At 43.2% G+C, this 19119-nt stretch overlaps 1 protein-coding gene across 1 annotated transcript in view; it reads right to left on the bottom strand.

Moving 5' to 3' along the window:
* Positions 1-19119, bottom strand: part of PIK3AP1 (phosphoinositide-3-kinase adaptor protein 1) — a 113781-nt gene that overhangs the window by 31936 nt on the left and 62726 nt on the right. The window contains exons 7-9 of the mRNA XM_043927007.1: positions 17199-17395; positions 14142-14331; positions 844-939 (exon numbers count right to left, since the gene is read on the bottom strand). Coding sequence (XP_043782942.1) covers positions 844-939; positions 14142-14331; positions 17199-17395 — 483 coding nt within the window. The remainder of the gene's footprint in view (positions 1-843; positions 940-14141; positions 14332-17198; positions 17396-19119) is intronic.

Raw genomic sequence — 19119 nt, forward strand, 5'->3', positions numbered from 1 at the left:
AATATTGCTAAAATGACCATATTCCCCAAGGCAATCTAATAGACTCAATGCAATCTCTATCAAAATACCAATGGCATTTTTCACAGAATCAGAACAAATAATTCTCAAATGTGTACAGAAACATAAAAGACCCCAAATAACCAAAGTAATCTTGAAAAAGAAGAAGAAAGCTGACAGTATCATACTCCCTGATTTCAAACTACATTACAAAGCTACAGTAATCAAAACAGTATAGTACTGGCATAAAAACAAACCACTGTAGACCAATGGAAAAGACTCAAAAGTCAAAAATAAACTCATGTTTATGTGATCAATTATTTTTGACAAAGGAGCCAAGAATACAAAGGGAGGCAAAGACATCTCTTCATAAATAGTGGGGAAACTGGGCAATATATATATATATGTAAAATCACTATACAATACAGCCTTGATTTAATGCAACCTTTAACATATGTATGTCCCCCATGCTCTCCTCCTTCACCAGAAAGTAAAGTCTCTTGAGGGTATTGATCATATCTTATTTTCCTTTGTGACCCTAGCCCAGCATCTAAAATAGTTCTTTGCTTATAGTAGGTACTCATGAAATTTTGGTCAAATAAAAATTAACCTGTGTATTTCAAAAGAGGGCTTGCTAAAGGCAACTTGTTTACCCAAAGTAGTGGCTCCACTGGTGGGAACTTCTGGCTTACTTGTAACAGGCTGATGGGGGAGCCCATGGGTCTTCTATCACACCATGTGCCATGTACATTTGTTGAGTGGAGCAACCCTCATAGGTAGCCAGGCAATGTCTATATTTGTTTCGCTTTCCTTCTTTTTGCTTTCCTGCTCACTGATGCAACGTACCTTCTAAAAACTTGCGAATCATAGAGTCCTTAGTAGTCCGAGAGAAACCATCCCTGGGGATTGGATTAGATGTACTGGCCTGAAGCATCTCAACATCTAGAAGAAAAAGGAGAATTGATATGTCCTTCCACACATGCAGACATTTTATAAATGGATACATTGTTCAGCCAAAAAAGTTTGTTCAAGTTTTTTGTGTAACATCTTATGGAAAATTTGAACAAACTTTTTGGCCAATCCAATACAAGTTTTGACAAATTAAGAGATTTAAAAATTGATTAAACCATCCATCTATCCATCTATCCATCTAATCAACCATGCATCCATGGATCCATGCACGCATGCATCCATTCAATTTACCTACTCAGCAAGGCTACCTAGTAAGTATTGGGTATAAACGAAAACAATATTTACAATCTTCAGGCCCTTTCCTGGACCACAGGACTTAAAAGGTATAGATATGCTCATTTGCATTTCAAAGAATAGGCTTAATTTTTAAATATATAACTGTAGTCTTTTGCATGACAGAAAAATTGGAAGCAAAAACAACAAAGAATAGATAAATTGTAATTTATTTAAACTACAAACCATTTTGTTACAGTTAAAAGCATGTATTGGAGCTACTCTAGTACCATCTCATAAACATAACAACCAGAACTCTTTTTAGGTCATCGATGTAATTGGTCATTTATAAGGAGGGAGTTCACAGACCTTTGATTTTTCACTATTAAGCATAAACCCATGGAGACCAAAACTATGTGAAAACTACTCAATTACTATAGCAGATTATACTTAAACCTGAGTAACTAGCTGTAGCTGTTACTTTATGACTCTGAAGTATGCATTTTGGGAGCAAAATTGCAGCCTTGCGTTTAAAAGTAGAGCTTTGATATTATCAAGAGTTTGCATTCAGTAAGTCATACCATACAATTACTGGAGATTTGTTTCCTTAGGCAAAATATGTAATTTGAATACTATGCTTTGAGAAAAAAAAATCATTTGAATTTAATCACTATACATAGATATACTGTTTCCTACTACTTTAATCTTTGGGGACCAGTTAAATACAATCTGGTGAATCTGCATGAAAAATTTATATCACATTTCCCAAGAATGTTCACTGAAAAGAGGTCATGTTCATAAAATCATGTTAAGGATAATAAACTTCATATGACATAATTCTAGTTTTGAAACAAGATATTTGTATGTACATAGAAGAAAGCCTGGAAAAAAAATACATCAAAATGCATATAGTGACTATTTCAGAATTAGTATAGGTAGATCATGGACAATTCAGATTGTGAACATTTTATTTTCTATTTTACACTTTTCTTAGTCTTCCAGATTATCCACAGTGGCTTGTGTTGCATTCATATATGAAGAAAATCCTATCAACACTTTAAAGTCTAGGTAATTATGATCAAGTCTGTACAATTAGATTCCCAAAGCAAAAATAATTTTAGGTTATTAAAAAATAAATTATGGCTCACCTGTCAATTACCAGGTTATTGATTTAATTATAAAAATACTGATTTTTAAACTTTTCAGTGAGCAGATATGACATTATTACATAGCATAGCTTTTACTCGACCTTATTTCAAACATTGACAATCTTTTGATAATCAAAATATAAACTTTGTGACCATTAAACACGACACAATATTGAGTGAAAAAGTTGCAGACTGGTGTTTGTAGTATATAAAGTATTTTACATAAAGCACTTTGCAGTATATATAGTAGTTTATATAAATTTTAATACCTGTAAAATGATACTACATGTGGTTTACAAATTCATAAATATCTAATAAACATATGAAAAGTTGCTGACATGCTGGAAAGGATAAATGCTGAATTCATGGTAGTGGTTACCTCTGGGAGAGAGGGAAGACAATTAGGTGCCAGAAGGGGCTCATGGGGGAATATAATATGTAGTTTAAAAAAAAAAAAAAAAGATTTGAGGCAAAAGAAAAAAGAAATATATACTCTTGATGAATCTTTTTTCCAATTCCTTTCCTTTTTTCTACTTTTTCAGTTTAATATTTCTTGAAATAAATGTAGTAAAGACATTACATTGAATATAATCTACCTTGATACCCTCTAGTCCAAAAAGCCCTGTGATTCCACATGGGAAACTGTTAACTCAGTAAACATCTCTGGTCAACACTGAATTCTATAAACTAAACTGTAGAGATTAAGGTAACTGTATTGATCCTGAAACATACCTAGAAATATTTTAAAAATAAATCTCAGATAAGAACTCACAATCCATTTCTTAAAAACTGAAGAGGAGAGAAATTCTGCTTATTTGAGATTTCTATTTAAATTGCTTAACTGCGGTTTTATGGAACACTTTCCCCATGAAGTTAGAAAACAAGGGAAGAAAGACATACCTTACAGATGTGCCCTGCTGGTCATAGGGCCCTCCTCTACCCTCCCCACTTCTATCCCTACACCCCTTCACCCCTCAGCTGCCTGACCCTGACCCAGGCAACTTTTGAAACTCCTAACTCACAAAGCAATAGAACACAGAGGGAAAGACCCTGTATGGAAAGACTTGCTTGCATCAGACACTCCTAGAGATGAGGATGGGCTTATCATTGGGCTCTGTTACACCCAGTGCTGCATCCTCCAGGAATCGCAGCCCCCTCAGGCTCCGGCATCTCTAAGAATCTGGTGAGGGCAGAGCAGCATCAGGACAGTTTCGATCACCAACAATCAAACCTCCCAGGCTGGCAACACCAGAGTGCAAACCTCAATCGGTCACCCCCACTGACAGTAGTAAAAGAGTCACACATGGCCTAGCTATTTCACTAACAAAGTTCAGTTTGACAGAACTGATTCCCATATTCAAGATGTAACTGGAAAAACTGAAGAAGCTACAAAGAGTTAGAAAAGCAAAATGTAGAAGAAAAATGAAAGCAGCCAGAGCATCCCTGGCTGGATCTCTCACACTTCTATAATAAGGATGAGGGCTTCTCTCCTGGTACTATGACCCCATCTTAATGTGCTGAGTTTTTTGTGGGTTAAAGAAAGACATTAAGAAAGGAAATAGAGAAGAAAAGAATGAGCCCCAGTAATAAGACATATCAACATCATGATCCCTTAATACAGTGCATGGAGGAGGATGTAATGTCATTGCTATGGTAGTCTTGCTCAAAACTTATAACCTCAGTCCATTCACAGAAAGCATCTAGCAAACCTAACTAAAGGGCGTTCTACAAAATAACTGACTGGGGTTCTGCCAGAGTATCCAAGAGGGGGAATGACCAGGAACTGTGGTTATACATTGGAGGAGACTAAGGAGAACGACAGCAGACACTGCGGCTTCCTTTCTAGGAACAGTATCTAGTCTCACCTACGAACAGAAAAAGAGCCTTGGGGAAAAACTAGTGAAATTTGAACAAGGTCTTAGAGTTTAGTTGGTGGTATTGCACCAATGTTCATTTCACACCTTTAGTAACTATGGTTATGTAAGATGTTACTATCTGAGAAATCTGGATGAAAGGCATACAGGAAGGGTAACATTTCTGCAACTTTTCTCAAAATCTAAAAGTAGTTCAAAAGTTTGTGTTGTTGTTTTGTTTTATTTTTTTAAAGGAGAAGAACAGAGAGGAGGGAAAGATGAGAAAAGGAGAGGAAGAAATGCAAGCATAAGCTCTGGGAATGACCTACACTGACCCCTTCTTGTCCACATACACTATCAAGTCACCTTCCAGGAAGTCCTGTGAACCATGTATCCATGGGTACGATGAACGAGGCAGGGCTACCTGTAACAAACAGATCTTTTTATTCTATAGCCACGCCTTCACTGGTGGTTAAGAGCATGGTTTTGGAAGTAGACAAACTAGGATCAGATAAACATCAGTCCTGAGACATCTGTAGAATTATTTCTCTTCCTTGAGGCACTCTAGATGGATGGTGACAGATATGGGCATTTGGGTCGGAATGCATAGGTTCCAATTTTGATTCTTCCACTTCTGACTGTAGGACTGCAACACCCCGGGCCAATTCACTTCTAGATCCAACTTTTTAGATCCAGCTGATCATTGGGACTTACAAGATGACCATGGGCTATGCTGGTGCCAACCTACTCAGAAGGTTGGAAGATACACACCAGCAGGACAGTACCAAGTCGCCTTCCTCATTCTGGGAGTCTCGCAACTCTCATGCCACGAGACCAGAGCCATATCAGGCAAGTGGAGGGGATGTCCTGGTGCCTCAGAGGAGCAGCATCTCGCAACTCCTGAGTTATATCAGCACCTCCTGAGGCACAGATTCCAAGGTCCCCGTAAGAGGCATCCAGAGACACTGCCTTCAGGGAAGCCCAAAGTATGGTGTCCTTTTCAAGTATTTATAGTTCACATACAACTCCTTCTAGTTCCAGATGCAATTTGCCAACCAATTAAGGGTCATTTTTATCACAGGCAATGTTGCCTAGAGACATAATGGACATATGGCTCTTATCAGGTTACCAGGGTAACAGAGCGGAAGTCAATGAAGGTCAAATTCTCCTGGAGAAGGGAAATGAGAGCTGTTACATTAACTCTTTGTCCACTATTATCTTGGGCCAAGTTGTTTACATCCTCTCAGGTGGTTTTCCTGTCTCTAAAATGGTGATAATAATGATACCTTGCAGGGCCCTGTGGGGCTCCTGGGCACAGAGCCTTTCTGTGTCCCAGTTTCATTGATTATAGGAAACAGCCTTCATTCAGCCTCCATGACCTTCCCAGAGTTCCAAAGGGTAGATTCAGGCAGTTGTTAATCAGGGAAGGGTGGGACCAGGGAGAAACAGTCAAGAGAGCCTTGGAACAAGGTCCTGTTTCCCCATCAATGGATACATACAACATTATCTTTGACCTATTCTGCAGATACTGAAACACCTTCCAGGTGGGAGAAGTTATGGTATGCTGCCCATAAGCATGTAGACCCCAGGCCAGTTGACCCTGAGGGTTGACGATGCTGACTCCTACTTAGCTCATCACCAACCTATCAGAAGAATGTTCACAAGCTGATCACCCCCACTTTTACTATAAAACTTCTCACTGTCTCCCCCAGGTTGGGAAACTCGGTTTTGAGGGCATCAACCCACTATGTCCTCTTTGGCCTGGCAAAGCAATAAAGCTATCCTTTTTTACTTCACCCAAAACTCTGTCTCTGAGATTTGATTTAGCACTGGTGTACAGAGAAGCTAAGCTTTCTGCATCAATAATAGTACATATCACATAGGTTTGTGTCATGAGTACTTTTTTTTCTTTTGCCACACGGTGGGGCACACAGGATCTTAGTTCCCTGACCTGGGATCAAACCTATGCCACCTGCAGTGAAAACATGAAGTGTTAACCACTGGACTGCATAAGTATCTTTGAACTGGCTATTCTGGTGGCTCAACGGTAAAGAATCTGCCTGCCAATTCAAGAGATGCAGGTTTGATCCCTGGGTTGGGAAGATCTCCTGGAGAAGGAAATGGCAACCCACTCCAGTATTCTTGCTTGGAAAATTCCATGGACAGAAGAGCCTGGTGGGCTATAGTCTATGGGGTCACAAAAGAGTCAGACATGATTTAGCGAATAAACAACAACAAAACAAAACTATCTTTAAATTAGACAAGGAACAGCAGATGCACACTGGCCTCCACACCACTACTCCGTATTCAAGGTAAATATCTTTATTCAGTCACTGCCTTCTTTGTGGCCTCAGGATCCTTCTCAACACAGCTTCCCAGGACCTCAACACCAGCTTACTGATGTGGAAATTATTTTTAAAACACTATTTGCCATAGCTGTATTAGGCAGTAAGTCCAAGTGGTAGCAGATACTACCTTTGTAAGAACAAAGAAAAGAAAAAGCTCCTGGTTGTTTCAAGTTAATGACAGTTCAAACCCTCAGACTCTAAATTTGACAACCCATGTGTGCATACAACCCAAGCATACAGTAACACAAGAGTAACTGAAATACATAGGAAATTCCAGAAATGAATGGAGTCAGTTTCCAGACAGAGGATATTTTGAAAAGGACAGCAACAGCAACAGATCCTGCATCCCTGGATGCTCAGGCCTTGTACTTCAGATTCTAAGCATTTAACCTTCACCACTGGTCAGTTAAAAATAAACTGAAATGTGCTGAAACCTGCTGATCTAAGGAAAAAATGCAGGAATCTAAGGAAAAAATTATTTCATTTCATTGGGAAAAAAAACCAACCCAAAACAATAACAAGGAGATTCTGGGACCACAGTCTCCTTTTGGGAAAGCCAGCTGCAGAGTTACACTATGGTTTTTTACAGGAGTTGATCCCAGAGAAACCATTCCTAGGAAGAAAGAAGCTGGAACAGATGAGTTAAGGCAGGCAGGCACTTAATTAAGGAACAAGTCAAGAGCAAAAATGAATTTTCAAAGGTGCTCATATGATACTCTTCCTGGGACATAAATCTAGATTGCTTAGCCGCGGTGGAAACTCCATTCAGATTATGTGTTACTAATTTAATAGAAAACCTAATCTGAGTATATAATACAGTAAAATATCAGATACTGAGTGACTATTCTTCTGGAAAGGCTCTCAAACACTGAAAGCAGGCCAAAAACTTTTTATTTTCAGCAAGTGCTATTGTGACTAGAAAAGAGGCTTAAAGCAAGGAGCAGCATGGTGAAACATTTGAAAACAAACAAACAAACAAACAAACTTGAAACCTGATTGGTTCTATTGGCACACAGGTAGAAGGATGGCTATGATTGACCATGTCAACAGGAAAGTCCAACCTTCCTCCACCCTCATGGAGAAGTGGGGGGAAGGTGAGAGAGAGACAGTGACAGGCAGAAACAGGGACAGAGAGACAGAGATAGTCACACACATGCAGACGTGGGAGTCAGAGGAGGGGAGAAGAAGGAGAGAGACAATGAAACAGAGAGGAAGAGGGAGTTGTGGAGGGGAGAGACAGAGATAGAGACACACAGACAGAAAGAGGAGAACTGGAGTCTGAAATTAGAGAGACTGAGAGGTGATTTGCAATGACACAGAAGAGGCTAACGTGAAAGGGTTAGGAGAAGCAGCATGTCAAGTTCTGTGAATTTCTTAGCAGACAAGCAGGGCCTCAGTGCGGTTGCCCCTAGTGAGCACACAGACCCTCTGCCTTGCAGGAAGGAATTCACAGGTCAGTTTCCTGGTGGGGTGCAGTGGGTACTAGAACTTGCTAAGATCCATTCTCTACTAGCTACCCTCTCGAGGGCCTCATGTCGTTTTCCTCTGCAGCACTGTCAGTTTGTAGTTATATATTCAGTTATGCAGTCTCTTTGTTTAATATCCAGCTTTCCCACTAGAAGGGAAATGCTAGAAGGCAGGGACCATGCTGGCTTATTTGCTGACTCCTTATCACCTGGTGCGGTGACTTAAACACTTGAGTGGATTGATAAATGTTGAATGAATGTGAAAGTGAACAGACTAGTGAAGAAGAAGCAAATGAATACATGGCTATGGAGGTCTTCGGGTTTGGGGAAGGGATCTGGGCATTTTCCAAGCTGAGAAAAGAGAAGGGCAACGCAGGCAGCAGGACCAGCATGGGCGGATGGATGGAGACACAGCAAAAAAAAAAATGGGCAGCCGGGAGCAGCCACAGATGTCCCACCTTTGGGGGCATCTCACAGATGTCTCACTACCACCTATCGGAGAGGTGAAGTCCTTGCATTGTAATGTCAACAAGTAATTTCACACCACAACATCTAGGATGACTTCTTATTTTCTGGAAACTCTCAAAGTCAAGAAATAATCAAACGTCTGCGGTGCAGGGCCTGTGGATGATACTTGCTAACGTTAGTAGGAGCAGGTAGCCAAAGAAGCTGGTACATGACCAGATGCAAACTGATTTGTGGGCAGTGCCCTGAGGAAGGCCTGCCCACAGCTGTGCGGCTGCAGAGGCAGGCAAGGTCGCTGCTGGTGGTGAGGAGTTTAACTTAATTAACTTGAAAACATTCAATCCAGTGCTCTTTCACTAAGTGCCTATATTTGCAACACCGTTCTTGTACATCTAAAGGACAGAAAAGCTATAGAAGTCGGAAGTGTCTTGAGGTTGCCTTGGCTTCGCTAGGTCAGTTTCAGGCCCAGACAAGACAGGAATAGCCAGCTCTGCCTCAGAGTGAGTTCCCTGCGGGTAAGAACTCATATGCTGCTGCAGGAAGGAAGACTCTTGAGAGAAAAGTGTGCAGATGGGGAAGGTAGCATATTCCAGTAACTTAACAATCAGTAACCTAATGATCTGCTTACAAATGGTCCTTCGGGGGGCTCAGATCTTACATGGCGGGGCTGTGAGGACCTTCACTGAAGCCCACTGGACCTCAGAGGGGACCCAGCTGGCAGAGAAGGACTGTAATCAGAGAGCTCTGGTAAAGAAAACACTGCTGGAGATGATCTGTTACAAAGACGCCAGTTACCAAGGAGGTTGCTAAGAGAAGTCAGCACGTTTGTTAGCTTGGGCCATTAGCTTGGGCCAAGTTGTCTCTCCCCACTGCAGGCAAACTTGATTCACATAAGCAGGTGGAAGAAGCAGGGGCGCAAGAGAAAGGTTCAAAGCAGGAGTCCCAGAAGCAGAGCAGCCCTCTGGGATGGATTAGAGTGACACGTGTGAGTTTAGTTTCCAGTAGCAAGTCACTGCATCTTTCTTCTTCTTTTCCTTTTTCCTGATGGAGGAAGACAAGCCTCTGAGATATTCAAGTAGCGCTAAATCCACAAGTGGAATACCTGGGAAACAGCTGGACCCAGAAGAGACTCCTGAGGCCTTAGCACCCAGAGCCTCAACAAAGTGACCTAAATGTATTACCTAAGTCAAAGGACCGACAGGAACACTGTACCATTCTCTGAAGGCAAAGACGGAAGCAAAAGAAGTAAATGAGAAAAAGATCAACAGAGAGTGAAGTCACCCAGAGAGAGATGTACTATAATTTTCGTTTAGTGTTTCCATAAGCTTTACCCTAAAAACATTTATTATCTAGTATGGTGTGGAACATGATGGTTTAAATTTGTGGGGCTCTTGAACACAAACTTTTCAAGAGAATTGGGAGCAAAGTTGAAAGTCTGATAACAAACACATGTAGCTACCACTTGGTGGCAGCATATTTAAACTAAAGACAGCGATGGTGAGGAGTGTGTGTGTGTGTGTGTGTGTGTGTGTGTGTGTGTGTGTGTACATGCACGCACATGCACAAGTTCAGGGGAAGGGCCCAAAAATCTCAGGATCAGAACTCAACACTGCTCCCTAGCCCCTTTCATTCAACACTGGGAGCCTCTCTGACAACCTTCCTACTTAGTAGTTGTTTGAATTCCCTTTGGGGACCATATTACTATCCCCTTTCCAAAATTTAAGTCAGAAAGGGGCAGATTTAAAATGGATAACCAACAAAAACCTATTGTATAGCACATGGAACTCTGCTCAATGTTATGTGCCAGCCTGGATGGGAGGGAGTTTGCGGGGAGAATAGATACATGTATGGCTGAGTCCCTTCACTGTTCACTTGAAACTATCACAACATTGCTAACTGACTATACCCCAATACAAAATGTTTTTGGTGTTAAAAAAAAGAAAGGGGCAGATTTGTCCCAACACAGTTAGATGACCTCCGGAGCAATGGTATGAGCTGGCCTAGCTGCATCCATTACGTTGTCCTGTGAGCAGATGAGTGAATGAGCCATTGAGTCAGTTAGTGAATAAACACAGCCTAGTTTCCTTAATATATTTATTTTCAGCTTCTAGGGTTGAGTTGTAACAAGGCGAGACACTGATAACCTCTGCTATTCCATTTGAAATAACTCTCCTTTAAGTATCTGTCCCAGGGCGGGCAAGTGCAGACTTGAAAGGAAGGGCAGGCCAGGAGGGTCCTCCAGCCCAGTGGGCAGCTGAGAGCCTTGATCCCTGGGAATCTGCAAACCCAGCTTCCTGACCCAGTTCTCCCTTGACAGGACTTAAGAAAGTTACTTAGTTTTGGCACCTTAATGGCCATTTCTCTCTAAAATGAAGATGACTACTCGCCAAGCCCCAGATGATCAGATGAGATCACAGAGATAAAATCAGTGCACTGAGAGGAAAGGCCAATGTTCCCAGTGATAACTCTGCTGGGTGCTGTTACAAACATACGTCTTAGATTGATCGGTTTGCCCTGCTTGTTTATGACCTAACCTGCCTTCTCTCCTAGACTTACTGGCCACTGGTAGTGAAATGAATGGTTCCTCCCCATGTACCAGTGGCTGCTGCTTCTGGGCCAGTAGTCATTCTCAAGGTTAAACCACAGACAAAAACACAAATCATATCTAGATTCAGAAAATTCAGAGATTACAGGATCTAGCAAGTGAAAAATGCAGCAGGTTTCCTTTGCCCATTCCTCCAACAGCCGAATTTTATAGCCTGCCCGTCTATGACCTCCTGCTAGCTCCAAGGCAACCAGAATCTCCCCCCACCCTATCCTGGCCCCATGTAACTTTACAAGTTGCCAACTGGCCGCAGACCAGGCAAGCTCCCTAGCACTCCACTGCCTTGGAAAGTGCTGGAGAGGCTCAGGGCTCCCACTGTGAGAGGCCTGGCAGACTAGGAGGAGTGGGATGGCTGCCCTTAGCGTTCCCGCCAGCTCTGCACTGATGTGGTAGGAGGATTCGTGTGCTGGAGCATCCAGAGGCATAACGGGGGTTAAGGCTCTCTGTCAACACTAAATCAGCTGCCAATAAAGTGGGGGCTTCTCTCATTGTCCAACTGCTCCACCATAGGGACCCAGGGCAGAAATGTTGATGCGTGGTCTCTGGCTTCCCACAGGGGTACTTCTTGTTCTCCAAACGTTCTTTTGTGAATGGGCCTGTGTTTCAGATTGCAAGGGACCGTGTCTCCCTTGCACCTCATTTTCTCACCAACAATGGGGAGAAGTAAGTGGCTGAAACACCGATGCTCCAGAATTGCTTGCTGGGTCTATGGAGAGAGGGATGGGTGTGCAAGGGCCACAGGGCACCAGAGGCTGTTTTGTGAGCCAACATCTGGGCCACAGAAAGAGGAAGCCAGGCTGGAGCTGCTGGATGGTTTTTCTAAAAAGAAACCAGGACTACAAATTTGTGGTTTTAGATGGAGATTTCTGGAACGGAGTAAGGAATGTAGTCCTAGAGACAGAGAGACCTGGGTTCAAACCTGGGCTGTATCACTTACTAGCTGTGAGACCTTGGGAGAGCTGCTTAACTTCTCTGTGCCTCACTTTCCCCGTTTGTAAAGTGCAGGTAATTAAGAGTAACCCTGTCCGGCTGCTTGGACGATTCAGCGGGGTAGAGGATGCGGATGGTGGGGATGATGCCTTCTTTCCTCACCTCCCTGCTGGGTCACAGCTCATTTGGGAAGAGCTTCCATCAGCACCTCCGGTCCTCCCAGTCAGGTGCTGGAAGAGACTTTCTACCACTCTTTCCCTCTTTCTTCCCCTCCCCCAGAGGAGCAGCCAGTCTGACGGGCAAGCACCTAGCAACCACAGGACCACACCTTCCAGGTGTTGGGGCTGCAGTGTCAAAGGCCCTGTGGTATCAGGGTTCACTTCTGGCCACCCAACCTGCCCACATTTGCGTCTCCAAAACACCCTCTTTATGCCCGCTTTTCTGTTCATAGGTGGGAAAATCAGGCTCCACTCCCTGCGGGGCCAGATCCACATGGTCTTCTTCTCAGGCCGAAAGTTGGCAATACTCAATCCAGCCCATTCCAGAAAGTCCTCTATCAAAAGAGCTGATAGATGCATTGATGAGTATTTGTCTTGTCTTTCTTGAATCTACTAATTAGACCAGAGGGAAGGACAGTGAAGATGTAGGCAATGTTTCAGAGTTCTTAGCATCTCATAGCAAATAATGGTAACATGAAAAGAAGGCTCTTAGAGGGCCTCTCTGTGGTCCTCCTGCTAAAACGCTGATACGTGCATTGAAATCCAATGTTATTTAGACCAGTGGTTCTCCAGGGGAGCAGCACTGCCCTCTAGAGGGTATTTGGAAGATTTGTGAGGGTATTTTGGGTTGTCACCATGATACAGGGACACTACTGACATTGAGCAGAAGACAGAAAGAGGCTACAACACCTTCAGTGCCCAGGGGGACAGCGCTATTTTGGGTCCCTTGTGACTTTAAAATAGTTCGCTAGACCCACACATGTGTTTAAAAAATAACTGCTTATGATATGTATTTATACATATATGTGTATTCATATAGATCTGTTAATACATATACACATGTGTATATATTTTTAAAATTAATATCAGCAGGTATAAGGAAAAATATGGGCAAAAAATATCTACCAAACTATTTAAAGTGCTATAGTGGTTGGTGGAGTGGAGTCATAGACTTGTAATAACTTGGTTATACATTTTTGTTTCCAATTTTTGGAAAAATGTGCTATTTTTGCTATTGAATAAAACAATTAAGATAAACAAAAAAGGGCAAAATTTGTTAAGCAATTTACAAAACAAATTATGCCCTGGAGATATGATATTTTGGAAATAAGCTTCTTCTACATTAATCCAGTAAAATTAGGTTAATGGGAAAAAAAAGGTTTTCATAATTTTCTGAGCCTAGAAGCTAAACTACTTCATTTATAAAATACAACTTGTACTTTTGCATGGTTGTCATATACATTAAAATTTCCAGGAATTCCATTACTATAAAAATGGGGAGGAGAATGTGAGAAATCACTCACCATTTAGGAAAATCCAGGCATTGATGCCAGCACTTCTGGCAGTAGCCAAGTCACCAAAACAACGAACATATCGGCCAGCATTTGAGACTGTGCCAGTGGCAGTGATTCAGAGTGTAGGTGACTGCATCTGCCTAATGCACCATGTCCTCAGGTGCAGGTACACCTCAGCATTCCTCTCCTAGTTCTCTTCTATATTTCAATCAGGGCCATACTTGATTTCTAAAAATTTCATGTGTATTGTTAGGTGGCTTATATTATACGAAATCTCATGTCAGTGTAGTGGATGGGGGAGCATTACAGAATGTGTGCTATAAAAAAGGAGCCACTGGGACTGATAAGAGTCAAAAGCCACTGATGTCACTTCTGGGATCTGAAGGCAACACTTTCATCAACTCTGCCTTCCAGGCCCTTGCTTAAACTTTCCCGTAACAAAGCAGGAAGTTTGGAGAACAATTCTGCTTGTCATAGCACATAATGACCTGTCTAACTTTGTGTAAAATGGGATCTTCATCTCTCTGGAGCTGGGGTAAGGGTAAGCAAGGGACTTCCCCCACATACAGCAGAAGGAAGAAACGCTTTTGTCAGCAGAAAGACAGAAACAGAACTGAGCCGGGCTACTTACACAGGTCCTCGGTGGCAGCTGGGACCAAGGCCGCCATGGACTCGTATAGCTCCTCGTCACAGCCGGGGTTGAGGGAGCATTTCATGAGCAGGTCTGTGGACAGGTGGGCCATGGACTCATACACAGAGTCAGCCTCCTCCCCTTGCATCAGCTCCTCTTTAATGTGACTCTTCAGCATGTCCACAGTTTCCTGAAAGAGAGGGAGGGCCCCACGGGCACGCTGACACAGCCGGGCTCTCTGGGCAGCGTCAGGTGCGCGAGTGGGCTTGTGACAGTTCACAAGAATCAGGGTTGCAACTGGGTGTGCAGGTCTGTATTTCCCACCAGACTGAAAGCTCCTTGAGGAGCCAGGCTCCAAGTCTTTGTTCCATGTCCTTTGTTTTCACCTTTGATTCTTCCTCCAACACTAAGGAGCAGTTAGGCACTCAGAGGGGACATCTGTTAAATGTCCAATGCCCGAAGGATACAAATCTCCCACCTTCTCATGAGTGCCTTTGATGTGTCAGGCAAGGGCTAGGGATGGGCTCATGCAGTGTCTCCCAACATCCTTTCCACTGCTGCTTCTGTTCCCTGGCTCACAGATGAGAAAACCAAAGCTCAGAAAAATCTAGTGCCTTACTCAAGGATCCGCAATCCTGGCTTCTACTTTCCTACCACACCTTCGTGGTTCCGCAAACGGGAACAAATGGCACACAAAGGTGGAACCGTTGCTGATTAATCAGATGGAAATTCAAATGGGCTAAACAGGGCTGCAGCTAAGTTGCATAGTCAGAAGTCCCTTGGGAACTTGGTTCACCTGTCCTTGTTCCTTACATTAGGCTGCTCCAAAGTGCCTGACAGCACACTTCTCCAAAGTGCCCACCTCAGTTTTAAATCCTGTGTCCGAGGGAGAGGTGGTCTTGGGTGAAATGCACTGAAGTCGGAGAGACCCTCCTGCCTTTGGTCATTCTGCCTCCAGGTGGTGGTGAAGCCAGAGAGGTGACTTCTCTGAAACCCCTGCACAACTTTTCCTGGTAAGAAACTCTGGTGTTTCACAATCCTTATTTCAGCATCAACCCACAAAAATCCTCATTTTCATCATCACCACCCCACGAGCACTAATCTGCTCTTGACACTCTGCATTGGTTTCCTGATGAACCCCAAGGAACAGATGATGTGACAACTGTGGAGTGTTGGAGACTCAGAGTCTGGCTTTTGGTTTTGATATGCTGGAAAGAGGAAACAAATGGGATGGTTCTTTGGAGTCATGAACAACATGGAGGGATGACCTTTGTGGGGTAAAGCTGGAGATGCATTGGTTGAAGTGATTGTAGTCTGAGAACAAAGATGATACAACAAATGTGAACCAGATTAACTTCAGTGCAAACTGGACATGCATCTTTCCATGTCCCTATGACATAAAGTAGGATAACAGGTCCCAGCTTTAGCATCAACTAGGTTCACATCCTATCTCCACCCTGACAAGTGTGGGGCCCTTGGCACAACTACTCTGCCTTTTGAGGCCCTATTCCTCCTTTGTTGAAGAAAGATAACAATATTGTCAATTTCAAAGAAGAGTGGTGAGGACTCAAGGAGACAATGCACTTGCCAATCAAATAAATGCAATAAATAGTGGTCACTAATATGAACACAGTATGCTCTTAACAAAAACTATTGGCAGGGAAATGAAACACTGCCTTTTATACATTTTTGACTCCAAAGTGAAGCCAAGTAAATGCTTCTAGACTGTTAAGTACCTTTTAGCTTCATTTATGCCAATGATACACCAAATAGGCACTCATGCTATTCTATTCATTCAATATATTTAATCACCTCCCAAATTTTGGGGGCCTCTCTATATAACTCAGTGAGTCATTGCCTTGTAGATTGTCAAGTCCAGAGCAGAGAGGTAAGTTTCTGGGGAGGTGTCAGGCTCACTCCTGTCTGACTGGATTGTGTTCATTGTTCCTTTTGAGGTCATAGCCTCATAGGAGAGGCTGAGCTATTTCTGCATTGTTGCTGTGAATCGGAAACGGAAGAAAACCAGAAAAGGGTGGAGTCACAAAGGGCATCTGCCTCCAAAACAATGGAAGGAATTTGGGGGCATGTATCAAGGCCAAGATACAGGATGAGATTACACTCAAAGAAAGACCCCCAAGTCAATGATCAAGGAGGATCTGTGGATCCTAAATTAGAGAAGCAGTTAAACCTGAAGACAGGCAGAGGCTCAGAAAGACAGAGAGGTTGTCAGGAGGTGGGGCCTCACGGCTGGCCTCCCTATAGCCTCAGTTGCAGAGTTTTACTGTGGTCAGTGCTAAGAAAGGAACCAAGCTTAACAGTTAACCTGGGCTTGACGGTGGGCGAAGCAGCTGGGAACATCCTGCCAAGTGCCTTGGAGGTTGGTGGGGAGGCAGCTAGAAAGAGGAGTTGGCCTTTGCCCTCAGCAGATTCACTCGACAAATGTCTCTGTAAATTCTTCGAGGGTGGATCTTAGGGCTTTACCTACATTATCTCTTTTTATCCTCAAAACAACCCTAAGAGTAAAACTATTATCATCTTTCTCCTGCATATGAGGAAACTGAGAGAGAAAGAGGATAGATACATGATTTGCCCAAAGTCATGTGGTTAACAAGTATTGATAAGGAAACCGGACCCAGGTCCATGTGACTCCAGGCTTCCCAAGTGACACTAGTGGTAAAGACCCTGCCTGCCAATGCAGGAGATGTTAACAGATGTGGGTTTGATCCTGCGTTCAATCCTGGGTGGGGAAGATCCCCTGGAGGAGGGCATGGCAACCCACTCCGGTGTTGCCTGGAGAATCCCATGTACAGAGGAACCTGGTGGGCTACAGTCCATGGGTCGCAAAGAGTTGGACACGACTGAAGTGACTTAGAACGCACGCGTGCACGACATGTGACTCCAGGGCTCATCTCTTCAGCCTGCGTATACTGGCCCTGCCAGCAGAGGCACATGAGGATGTGCTAGAGATGAAGTCCACCTAGATCTTTGGTGCAAAGGCAGCCCTGGGGACCACATCGTGCATTTCCATTTCCCGGGGCCCCCCTGCCTTGACCTTACCACATACTCGTCGATGAACTGCCGCAGGTCCCGGAAGCCGTGCTTCTCGGCGATGGTGTTAGGATAGTGGCCGTGCTTGTTGGCGACACTGTAGGCCTGTAGGGCTCCCGGGCAGGTGAGCAACAAGGCAGTGAGGTTCTTTAGTCCGTACTTGGCAGCAAAGTGCAACAAAGTGGGCAGCTCTTCATCCCTTTGATCTGAAAAATTGTCAAGCAAAATGTAATGATCAGAGAAAGCCCAGGGTACCATGCTCATGGAGATGACACTGGAAACCTAGTGTGGCACCCAGCGGATGCTCAATCTTTGCTTCTTGGTTGACTGACCTAACATCTAATGGCTTTTCCTCTGGGGCACCACTGAAGATGACAGAAGAAATGATCTGTCAATTAATTAGCAAATCTATCATGAATATCCTGCCTCCTTTCTCTAAAAGGACTGGAGAATCCTGAGAAATAACACCAGTTCAAAATATGTGGATGTTCTAAGGGTTTTTTAAAAAAACAGCCATGAAGAACAACAGGGATCGTATTTTGAATGTCTCTTCAAATTTCAGAACACTTTCAAACAACCGCTTTATGCCGATTAAATGAAAGAAATCCTGGAACTTCCCTGGTGGTCCAGTGGTTAGGACTCGGTGCTTTCACTACTGTGGGCACATGTTCAATTCCTAGTCAGGGAACTAAGATCCCACAAACTGTGTGGCACGGCAGAAAAAAAAAATCCATCTTCTTAGCTCTTATGCCCAGTTTCATAACATGTGCCAAGTAATCCTGAGGCTGTTACTTAGACTTTCCATGACCTTTAGTTTTGAACTAGAAAATATTTCCAGACTACCTCAAAGGGACCTGGGAGGATTAACAAGGTGGTTTTCAGTGAGGTCTTTGTTGAGGACAGGCTTTGAGTGATGGTATGAACGTACACGAACCCCAGGATGTCCATTAACCTTCCGATTTGTGAGAAATCAAGTGCTCCTGAGAGTCATTGGTCCCCAGGAGCCCCTCCACCTACTAACACGTGATACAGCAAGTCAAACTCAACCAGGGAATAGACGTGTTTGTTTTGGGAAGTTAGGGACAAACCTCTTTTTTTTATTTTTATAAAAGTTGATTTCTAAGCCCAAAGTGAAAGTGAGAGTTGCTCAGTCATGTCCAACTCTTTTTGACCCCATGGATTACACAGTCCATGGAATTCTCCAGGCCAGAGTACTGGAGTGGGTAGCCTTTCCCTTCTCCAAGGGATCTTCCCGACCCAGGAATTGAATCGGGGTCTCCTGCATTGCAGGCAGATTCTTTACCAACTGAGCTATGAGGGAATCCCAAAAGTGATAGATAACTAAACAGATAAATATATGCATATATACATATGTCATATATATATGTGTGTGTGTGTGTATAAATACGTATATGTATTTTTTTAATAAGACAAACCCAGGGACATCCTCGTGGTCCAGTGGTTAAGACTTCGCCTTACAATGCAGTGGGTTTGGGCTCAATCCCTGGTCAGGGAGCTAACATCCCACATGTCTTGCAACCAAAAAAAACAGAACATAAACAACAAAAACAATACTGCAACAAATTCAATAAAAACTTTAAAAATGGTCCATGTTGAGAAAAACCTAAAAAAAAAAAGACAAGCCCAGCATCCTATTCACCAGGATATAATCTTTGGAATGAAGGTCTGAAAATGTCCCCAGGATCGCCCATGATTGTCAAGCTATGAAATATTCTTTCCTGAGCCCGAATAGGGAATATTAACACCCACTGAAAGTGATGCAAGAACATTCCACAGTAGGAAAATGGGGAGAGGCAACAAGAAAATGCCCCCAGGAGAAGTACTTGAAGGTAACATAACCTCATCCTTATGGTTCTCAGAGGCTGTGGAAGGATAAAATGCAGGCAGTGAGTAACCAGAGACTTGGGCT

Source organism: Cervus elaphus, chromosome 15 (assembly GCF_910594005.1).
Source record: "Cervus elaphus chromosome 15, mCerEla1.1, whole genome shotgun sequence".
Taxonomy (NCBI): Eukaryota; Metazoa; Chordata; class Mammalia; order Artiodactyla; family Cervidae; genus Cervus; species Cervus elaphus.